Source organism: Eulemur rufifrons, chromosome 23 (assembly GCF_041146395.1).
Source record: "Eulemur rufifrons isolate Redbay chromosome 23, OSU_ERuf_1, whole genome shotgun sequence".
NCBI lineage: Eukaryota > Metazoa > Chordata > Mammalia > Primates > Lemuridae > Eulemur > Eulemur rufifrons.
In genome coordinates, this window is record NC_091005.1 from 13,075,102 (window position 1) to 13,086,090 (window position 10,989).

General features: G+C 44.5%; 1 protein-coding gene across 1 annotated transcript; it reads right to left on the bottom strand.

Annotated features, from left to right (window-relative positions):
• Window positions 1-1,649: 1,649 nt before the first annotated feature.
• PSMD7 (proteasome 26S subunit, non-ATPase 7) lies at window positions 1,650-10,693 on the bottom strand. Its single transcript, XM_069497825.1, has 7 exons — window positions 10,551-10,693; window positions 8,347-8,438; window positions 7,149-7,241; window positions 6,515-6,612; window positions 5,889-5,969; window positions 3,664-3,755; window positions 1,650-2,648 (listed from the first exon to the last, which is right to left on the bottom strand). Exons 1-7 carry the CDS (start codon window positions 10,622-10,624, stop codon window positions 2,204-2,206), a joined length of 975 nt encoding a protein of 324 aa, XP_069353926.1. The 5' UTR covers window positions 10,625-10,693; the 3' UTR covers window positions 1,650-2,203.
• Between the last annotated feature and the right edge of the window lie 296 nt (window positions 10,694-10,989).

The window sequence follows — 10,989 nt, forward strand, 5'->3', positions numbered from 1 at the left end:
AAGCCTTTTAGGTCCAAATGATGCTGTTAAAGGCAGACCCGAATCCTGTGTGGTCTCAATTCAGGTGTGCACTCGCCCTCAAGCCTTAGATACAGGACTGACTCCTTAGGATACCTCTCCACATCCCCCTGCCTGCAGCCTCAGGACCATCGCAGGCCGGCTTCCTCCCTCAGACCTGTTTTCCTCTTGTCCATTCCCTGGTGAGGGGTAATGGTCCAGGTCCCCTGTCCCACAGCAGCCTATTCTAAACATGGCACCCAAATCTCAAAAGCTTCTTCAACGCTCCTGGGCTTTTGGACATATCTTCAGTTTTAAACTATGTATTTCAAATGTTTTGTGCAGTTAGATACAACCATCTGACTTCGCACTGCTGAAAAAGTAAGACTTTGTTCCCTGCAGTTTTTCCTTTACCATCTCTTTTTATCTCAGAATCGTAACCCCGAGGGGAGCAAGTGTCCATGAATGTGGAGTAAGAGCTGTTTTACACCTTACTCCAGGTTGACTATCCCTGATCTGAGAATTAGAAATGCTCCAAAATCTGAAACATTTTGAGCACCGCATGATGCTCAAAGGAAATGCTCACTGGACCCTTTGGATAAGGGGTGCTTAGCCATTAATTAAGTATAAGGTAAATATTCCAAAATCCAAAATATTTCTGGTCACAAGCATTTCAGATCAGGGATACTCAACCCAAATCCACTCCCAAATTTCTACCACCTACCTCTTTGGCAGGTCTATAGACTAAAAATCAATGCTTCTGTTCACTTTGAGGCGTCATAACCTCATGAGGTGGTTTCTGAGATTCAACTGACCTTTTGTGCCATTTTATTGAATTCTTAAATCTTTGAACATCGATAACCCATAGAATACATTAAAGAACTCTTAAGGAGCTTCTTTCTGCTCAAGAAAGGGAACTAATATCCACGTGACCACTGTATGTCCAGTGATTATGTACCTTATTATATTTGAAACAGGGTTTCACTCTCACCCAGGCTAGAGTGCAGTGGCACATTCATAGCTCACTGCAACCTCAAACTCCTAGGCTCAAGGGATCCTCCCGCCTCAGCCTCCCGAGTAGCTGGGACTACAAGTGTGTGCCCACCACCGGGCTGTCTAATTTTTAAAATTTTTTATAGAAGGGGTCTCACTATTGCCATGGCTGGTCCCAAACTCCTGGCCTCAAGTGATCTTCCTGCCTCCGGCCTCCCAAAGTGCTAGGATTGCAGGCGTGAGCCACTGTGTCTGGCACCTTATTTAGTTTGCTCCTTTAGGAGTCCTGTGCCCTTTATTTTGGAGAAACTTTGATCCACTCTTAGTACCACACCTGTTAACCTTGTGGTCTGATGTGCTTAAGACCTGCTGCAGTGGTAAATGAATGTGGCTCTTTTGAAAAACTCTCTAGAAATGACTGCAACCTACTGCTGTACTGATGAGGATGCTGAAGCACAAGCTAGAACCCAGGTCTTCTGGGCTCAGTGGAGAACACTTCTCACTATAGCAGTCTGCCTGTTTCATTTGAAGGAATGAAATCCTCTCTTTCATAAGATACTAAAAGAATTCCTTAAGGCAGTTTCATTGAAGCAGTCTTGGTTGCTTCTGAAAACAATGGATCACTACTCCCAAAGTCAAAAACGACTAGAACACAGATGTAAAAACCAAGCCATTTAATTGTGTCTTTGAAGGTAAACAATATATGGAGCTGGATCCCAAGCCCTGAGAATGCCAGAGCTACGGGTCCAAATGCGGTATGGTATTCTCAACGGAGTTCAGAAGGGCCAGACCTCACACTGTTATGAGGCAGAGAACGTATGGAATTCATGCATTCCATTTAGCAATTTTGTTAATTACCAGAACCAGATCCCAAGAGTCTTTCAAGATGGGGAAAATTCAACTCCTGGTTTTACAGGTAAAAGAATGAAGAGTACCAAAAATGTTATGTTGACTTCTCTTCATTTTTCTCACACCACCTGGAGCCTGAGCTAACACATCCCCAACTCCCAGCAGCCGAAGCTGCAGTGCAGGTTCGAGATCAGTCCCTCCGTCCATTCGCTTCCGTGTAATGCCACAGCAAGGGTGGCTGAAGGCAGAGAGCTCTCATCAGGACAGCTTTGTAACAAGCACTTAAAGTGAAAAAGAACCCTCTAGCAGCACACTGATTTAGTTTATAAGATTTTAATTTACAGATTAAAAAAAGCTACACGTTTTACTTTTTCTCCTTTTTCTCTTCTTTCTTCACGTCACTCTTTTCCTTATCTTTATCTTTCTCTTTGTCATCTTTTCTATCCTTTTTGCTCTCTTCCTTTTCCTGCCCTTCCTTCTTCTCTGCATCCCGGTTGGCGATCTTGTTGTTGATGAGGTTGTGCAGGGCCACTACGGAGCGGATCAGCGAGGCCAAGTACACCACCACCATCTGGTCGTTGGTCTTCAGGTAAAAGGCCTTGACGAACTCCTGCAGGCTGACGTCGGGCAGCAGGTTGAAGACGTCCTGCAGCTGGTAGATGATCTGGTGGTTGATGGGCAGCTTGCCTGTGGCTACTTTATCCAGGTAGCTCCTGATGTCCAGGAGCTTGGAGTTCAGTCCCTTCAAACCATGCACCTGGTTTGTGATCCGCTGGGAAAGAGTGCCCACTGTAGTGTCTTTGATGTCTCTGTAAGAACCCACAAGAAGGGCAGGAAAGAGCATGAGGCCACCAGATTAGCAGGTGAGTTCTCCCATCCTAAAAAAACACCCAGCTTTGTCGGGGGGGGAAGTTTTCAAAAGAAAAATGTTACTTCTCCATTTGCTAAAGATTTGGGTATAAATTGCTTTAATTTTGTTTACACTTGGGGCACATATTTTATCTTTCTCACCAGAGGGCATTTTTCAAAAGATGATTATAACAGCTAAAATGAAGCCATTTTCACTTAAAAGCAAAGACTGCCTGGGCCAACAGTTCAGATCTGCCAATCACTTTCTGGGTAACCCTGTGTTATGAAGCTTTCTACCTCGACTTCCCTGTTCCTAGAAAGGATGGCATTTTCTCCACCTCTGTCTCTAGGATGTTTTGATCCTAGCTTTAATCAGTTGTGATTTTTAAAACTGGAAATTACTCATCAGTTGATAAAAACTATGACCTTTTGAAGTAAGGGTTTTATAGATATAGGATACTGACTGATTGAAACGGGGTCTTGCTATGTTGCCCGGGCTGGTCTCAAACTCTTGGCCTCAAGCGATCCTCCTGCCTTGGCCTCCCAAAGTGCTGGGATTACATGCATGTGCCACCACACTTGGCCAGATACAGGATGTTAAAACAAAACCCATCCCAAGATGAAGATTTTCTGCAGACAGTGGGCCACACTCGTTGGAAATCACACCCAGTGGAGTGTGCAGGCTGCATCTATGTCACACATCTGTTCCTGTCACAGTTGACATTATAGTTTCTGAACAAGATGGGTTACCCACAGTCATAAATTGTAACTCAAGATACACCGGTGATGACCTAGTTCAACCACCTCAATTTACAGACAAGAAAACAAAGTTTCAGAAAGGGACTGTGATTTGTTCAGAATCGTTAGTGGACGGGCAGGACCAGAACCCAGGTTCCCATACTCCTGATATAGGTTTCCTTACACCATGCAGCCTCTCGGGCAGCGAATGATTACAATGCTGTGCTAAGGTCTCACCGTAACAAGTGTTCGACACCAACTTCCTCAGCTTCCTCTGCTCCAATTTCACTGGTCACGTGTTCAAATGTTTTCGAGGTTGGAGTTCCGTCCTGGGAGAGGAGGCTTAACTATAGTTATTTACTTAAAACAAAGTGAACCAGGCCGGGCGCGGTGGCTCACGCCTGTAATCCTAACACTCTGGGAGGCCGAGGCGGGTGGATCACTCGAGGTCAGGAGTTCGAGACCAGCCTGAGCAAGAGCGAGACCCTGTCTCTACTAAAAATAGAAAGAAATTAGCTGGCCAACTAAAACATATATATAAATATAGGAAAAATTAGCCTGGCATGGTGGTACATGCCTGTAGTCCCAGCTACTCGGGAGGCTGAGGCAGTAGGATCGCTTGAGCCCAGGAGTTTGAGGTTGTTGTGAGCTAGGCTGACGCCACGGCACTCACTCTAGCCTGGGCAACAGAGTGAGACTCTGTCTCAAAAAAAAAAAAAAAAAGTGAACCAGACTGGCATGGGTTCCTTTTCACGTTTGGAGCCTTCTGTCTTAGCTCATTTCATGGGTGCATTATTGAGACTTTTCCATGGAAAAGGCAAGTAAGGCTTGCTTTGAAAGTTTAGCCTACACAGCTAAAAGTACTGTGGTGACATTCAGTGATGTCTGCTGGGGCATTATCATGAGGTTGTTTGTATGTATTTGTTCCTTGGATCGAATGATAACAAAGAACCAAAACAATGCAAACAGAGTAACTGGCTTTCTGGTGGTCCACATGATCAAAGGATCTGCTGGGGATATGGTCCCCTGCATCACCTAGTGACTTCCTGATGGGACTTGGGAGACACTTTTCTCAGACCCGGTGCCAGAAGAGGCTGCACATCTCCTGTAAAGGCTGTAAAGATGTCTCCCAGGCAGGACAGAATGATGGTGAGAGCAACAGGCTCTGTAGCTAGACTGCCTGGGTTCAAAGTCAGGCTCTGCTGTGTACCAAATACGGGAGCTGCAGGACCGTGGGCAAGTCATTTAACTTACACTAATTGCTATAAAAGTTAGCTATTGTTATTTTATTTAGGACAGTGTGAATCCTGCAAGAGGCATTCTCCTCTTTGCTTTGGATGCCAGGATGGCCAGAGTCTGCAACAATCCTGTAGGATTTCATGGCAAGCCTTTTTGGGCATTAACTCTTCTCTAGTTTCATCTTATAACATGACTCTGATGTCTCCTTTATCCCCTTACTAAAACAAATCCTGTTTCATTGGGGCGTGTGTGTATGAGCAACCTCAAAATCCTTTTCTAAATATTTTGTGCTCATTAGAAAACATACACACATATATCCTTTTTTTTTTGTGTGTGTGTGTGAGATAGGCTTGCTCTGTTGCCCCAGGTAGAGTGCAGTGATGTCATACATAGCTCACTGCAACCTCAAACTCCTGGGCTCAAGCAATCCTCCTGCCTCAGCCTCCTGAGAGCTGGGACTACAAGTGCATGCCACCATGCCTGGCTAATTTTTCTACTTTTGGTAGAGATGGTCTTGCTCTTGCTCAGGCTGGTCTCGAACTCCTGACCTCAAGTAATCCTCCTGCCTGGGCTTCCCAGAGTGCTAGGATTACAGGTGTGAGCCACCACGCCTGGCCCACGTATACATTTGTACAGCAAGTCCTATCTACAACTTTAGTTCAATTTTCCTGGAAACAGAAAAGCTACATTCTGGTAGCTCTTCACTTTTATACTCAAAGCACAACCTAATGAACCACACAGCAGGTACTGGATGGTGTAGAGCTGAGCATTTTGGTGTCAAATGATCACACAGATAGGTCCTGCCATCTAACTCTTGGTGGCCCTCACTTATTCTATTTGAAAACCTATGATCTAGTCTATGGGGGCGGGAGATCTCCAAGGAGAAAAGCACACGGGCACAGAGGAGGCTCCACAGTGGACACAGCACTAGAGTCAGACCCAGCTCAGCAGGTGCTGCATCTCCTTTGCTGTGAACATCTCTGGACAATTGTTTGAATACTTTAGTATTCAATACTTAATTTCATTTATAAAAGGGGAATTTAGATTTCTACGGTCCCTCTATTCCTAAATTTGGAGATTCAAAAACTCAAAGGGAAAAAAATTTAAGGTCAACCAAACCTTCTCTTTGTTACAGAGAGATAAGGGATTTGTTGACTTGAAAAGGGAAAAAAAATCACCAAGTAGCAAATCTCATGTCGTAGGCTCACAGCAAGATGACTTACATCATGAACTTCTTCCACTGAAATATACGCTTCTGTGGGCAGCCCCAGGTCCTTCGGCTTCACATCGATAATGACCAATACCTGGCGGAGAAACCCATCTTAGCAAACCACCTCGCACCTGGCAATTTCAGCCATTCTTCTAACAATTTCATTCATTCAATTAGAAACCAGCCAGAATGTTTAGCAAAAATGAGTTTATACTTCAAATTGTCTTATCATGTGCTCTGTTCTTTGGTCCTTCCCTTTAACAAGCTGAGGGGCAAGAGACTGTGGTTACTAAGCACAGGGACATCAGAGTCAAGAGAGCCAAAATCTCAACCCCAGTCCCACCACGTACCAGACCCGCTAACCATTCCGAACCTTAGTTTTCCCATTTGTAAAGAGGATACGTAGTTACCCAGAGATTCCTTGAGATAATTCACACACCTGGTACTTAGCAGGTGTTAACTCTTATTTACCAAACACATTAGGTTATGCTACACTTCATAGAACACTACAAACTGACACAAGTTCATGAAGAAAAAGCAGTGAACTGATTCGCTACCCAAATGCTTCCTAGGATGCGCTTGCTTGAGTTGGCTGGCAAAGAATATCATCCAAGAGCTTTAAAAACAGAGAGCACTCACTGAGTTGGGACAGTATCTTTTCATGAGTTCATTGATGGCGATGTCATTCTTGTGTAGTTTAGGGCCTGTGTGGTACCACCCAACGATTCTTTCTCTGGCTGGGAAGGAAAAAAATTAGTGGGTTTTAAGGGTTTCATGAAGATTTACAAAATTCCCTCAAACAGGATAAAAACATCAGTGGTTATGTCCTCTATCTTTTTGAAAACTGCAGACATCTATTTTAAACCTTGACATACTTACAACATCTAAAATTCAAAAACAGAATTCTCAGAAGATAAGCAGTATGGGAGATCCAGAGACAGCTATATCCCAGACTAGTTTAGGAAACTAGTCATACAGGAAACAACTAGAGAATAATTCTAAGGCAATACGTAAACAAATGCAAGTTCATGTCACATAAACAGCAACTGTTGTGGGAATAAACATTTCTAAAGCAATGTTGCTGGTGAAGTAAAATAAAATGAAAACAATACCAGTGACAGAGAGATACTCACTCCTCTACTACCACTAGTCTTACTTAAGTCTAGATAAGTGAAAGAGCCTTTGACGTTACAGGGAATAGTTATAAAAAAAGAAAATATACACGCACACACAATGCCATGCTCTAACATCTTCTAAGAAAATCAAGACATACCATTGACCTTCTTGAACATTCCATACATGTTTTCCAAGTAATCATGGTCTAAAAACCATACAGAATCATCTTTGTCATCTTCATCAAAAGGTACTAAAGAGAAAAAATATATATAAGATTTAGTTTAGGGTTCTCAATAGAAATCACTAGAAAGTAGGTCACAAGTAGAACCCCAGGCCAGAGCTGACTCACATGTTTGATTTATCCAGAATGGCATTAAAAAAAAAATTTTTTTTTTTTTTTTTTTGGAGACAAAGTCTTGCTTTGTTACCCAGGCTAGAGTACAGTGGCATCATCATAGCTCACTGTAATCTCAAACTTCTGGGCTGAAGTGATCCTCTAGCCTCAGCCTCCCGAGTAGCTGGGACTAAGTTTTCTATCTTTGTTAATAGAGACAGGGCTCTCACTCTTGCTCACGGTGGTCTTGAACTCCTGGCCTCAAGCAATCCTCCCCTGCCTCAGCCTCCCACAGTGTTAGGATTTAGGTGAGCCACCATGCCTGGCCTAAAATTTTTTCTGAGCTGCTCTCCAGAACTGGAAGAGTTTAAATAAAAATCCAGACTTCTAGCTTCCCTTAAAAAAAATGGAAGACCTGGCAACTACTGGCTGTAGGGAGACAGGGGCTGCCTGCTTTATAAAGAACCATGCTCTTCAGTTCTCTAAAAGCCCCGCCACTTCCTAATAATTTCCCATTTGGCAAATGACACTACTGGCTGGTCCCTTCAGACACGGGAGTTAGTGACCCATAGTCGAGAGGTCATGCCAGCAATTATTTCCTTGTTGTTGCTTTAATCATAAAAGTAATACACGGATACGTTCTTGTAAAGATTCATGATATGCAGTAAAAGGGCAAAGTTCCCCATCTCTCCCCTTGCTTACCCACAACCGTAAATAGTTTAGTGCAGGAGTTGATAAATTGCCTGTTTTTATAAAGTTGTACTGGGATATAGCCACACTCATTGGTTTACCTACTGTCTATAGCTGCTTTTGTACTACAACAGCAGAGACGAGCAGTTGCAACGGAGACCACATGGCCTGCAGGTTTACAATATTTGCTGTCTGGTCTAGTGTATAGCCTGTAAGCTCTCTCTTCTGTACTTCAGCAACTCTGAAATAGAATCTCTGGGTTGTACTAAAAAATGGTAACAAATGTTTATTTTAACCATGCTCAGAAAAATGTAAAATTTGTGTCTTTTACCTGCAAAACTGTTGGATACATCAAGTACTTTCTTTTGCCATGACCCCAAAAGCACACCAACAACGCGCTTCTGATTTCCGACCTTGCCGATTCTGAATGAGAAAACAGATGATCAGTCTTGGATAGGCGTTGAAATATAAACTCAACAGTTACATACTTAATGGGAAACATCAATGGCGTAGATACAATTTAGTTTACCCGGGAACTAATCTCCCTGAACAAATATATTTAACAATAGGGTTATGTTAGTTCTTAATGCAAAGGATAATTCGTGAACTTTGTACTAGTGCACACTGGTAGTTTTTACTTACCACTGACTGCAAAGTAACACATTCCTGGAAAAACTTCAAACTTTATAGAAATTTAAAATGAAGAAAACAAAAACTTCCCAGATCTTAGGATTTCATACTACTTGTGAAAGCACATTTAAGTTATGCTATCACATTTAACCTTTTCTTTGCAGCTCTTCTTTCTCCTTTAAACTGTCTCCATCCTCAAATCTTTTCAGGGATAAAGATGCTAGAGTAGAACCAGTTTTATGGCCTGGCTTCTGGGTTGCCAATTCTTCTCTGGAATATATGCTCAACGTCTAAAAGCCCCACTAGATGTAATTTATTCTTTGTGAAGTCTAGAGGCTCAGAAAGTAATTCTGACCCAGAGGCATGTGTGTGCGGTTTGTGGCCTTTCTGGGTGGCTTATTAGAAGCCAGAGACTAGCTGGTGACTCATCACACACAATGGAGGACTGAATGAGCAAGATTTTACTTTAGAATTTCTATCTGCATTGCAAATCCCCCCAGTTGTTTTCTCCTAAGGAGTTTACAAAGTGTTTTGCTTACATACTCTCATTTCATTGGTCTTCAAGAATGCCTCAACCACTCGCAAACGTGAGACACGAAAACAATACAATTCTATGCTAAGGAAAGACAAAAGCCACACTACATAGGAAACTACATTTCCTCAAAAGTTGCTACTTTCACACTGGTTTAACTGTAATATTTTTCTTGACATATAGTTGGCAAATCTATAAATGCTTACTAAATTTGGGGTTTGGATCAAAAAGAGTTGGTGATTCTGTATTACTTGGGGCTGTGAAATTTTTTTTTTTGGGGGGGGGGAATGAGTTTAACACACATTAAGAATTGAGTTTCCACACTTCCAAGGAAACTTCCACACTCATGGGCTTTTCTTTTGGTCTACAAAAGTCCATTTGTGTTTTTTAAAACCCTGCATTTACCTGACACAGCAGCTAGAGCTCTTAACAAGTGCCTGAATACAACTGAAACGGTGCCTGCCCATCAGCACCGGTAGTATCCCACGGGAAAAAAACAGTGATTACTGTACAGTAGAAAAGCCACATATCCCGGCAGACTGACGGTCCTTTTCTGACTCTGGATGAATTAGCTGTACAAAGCAAGTTGCGGGAGAATGGATACTTAGCAACTGTAACTTTACCGCAGATGCTCCCAACTGCTCTTCCCCCATTTGCCAGTTCAAGTAATAACCTCATAAAACTTATGAACACGTGCAACAGGTCTAGCAGGATGAACAGCTCCAAAACAAGCAAGGGGTGGCGGATGTACACCCTCAAACAACGAACTTACTGGGTGTCCTCTGAAGTTTGCTGACCTGTGAATCATTAACGCCAGAATCTCCAAATGGTCTCGTTTTTAAAAGAAAAACTGACACCTCATCTACATTTTAAGCTATCGTCAAACTAGATTCTCACGTAGACACTTTCACAGGTTGAAACCTCGGCCCATTCAGGAAGCGCTTAGGAGCGGTGAGATCAGAATTTCGGTGACAGCCTTCAGAGGGCACAGAAGCGCGAGTTTGAAGTCCCTACCTACGAGACGCAGTTTTCTCGGCGAAAGGGGGCAGACGAAGTGACAGATGGGCACCGACCTGGGGGCGGGGGTCAAGGCCAACTGGAACTTGCCCCCCACACCCTGGCATCATCCAGATCTTGGTAAAACGGACAGAGAGCCCAGACCCCAGAGCGGCGGCTGGGGCAGGGGCGTGATGCCGGGGTGACTTCGGCTTCGTAAGCCGAGGTTGGTCTGGGCCCGTCGACAGTCAGAGCCGCCCGCCGCCCCATCTGCGTCCCCAGCTCGCCCGCGGCCACCGCGCCATCCCCAGCGTGCCAGTGACTCAGCAGCGGCCGCACCGCCAGCCCGGCTAGGTCACCCAGCGCCGCCCGCTCACCGGTTGAAATGATCCACCACACTGAGCAGCACCAGGGGGTGGACCACCACCTTCTGCACCGCCAGCTCTGGCATCGCGACACACCCTGCCCGCCAGGCCTGGCTCCCCGCGACCCGCAAATACCGGCAGCGGCTCCTCCAGGCCCAGCGCCTCCTTTTCCGGTTCAACAGCAGCCGCGCGGCCTCCTTCTTCCGCTCCCAGAGTGCCTTGCGCGGCGTGCCCAGACTGTCGCCATGGACGCCATCTTGAGAAGGGGAAAGCTCCGGAGGAGGGCGGGGCCGCCCGCGGTCCCCTCCCTCGCGTTTCTCTGGACTTTAAAGCCAAAGGGACACTGGCGGCCGATAAAGCTTGACCTCCTGGTATTGGACCTGTACTGTCACCTGCAGCGGCTTTTCCCTTCAGTTCCTTCCTAGCTCACTCACACCCCCTTTTGAAGAAT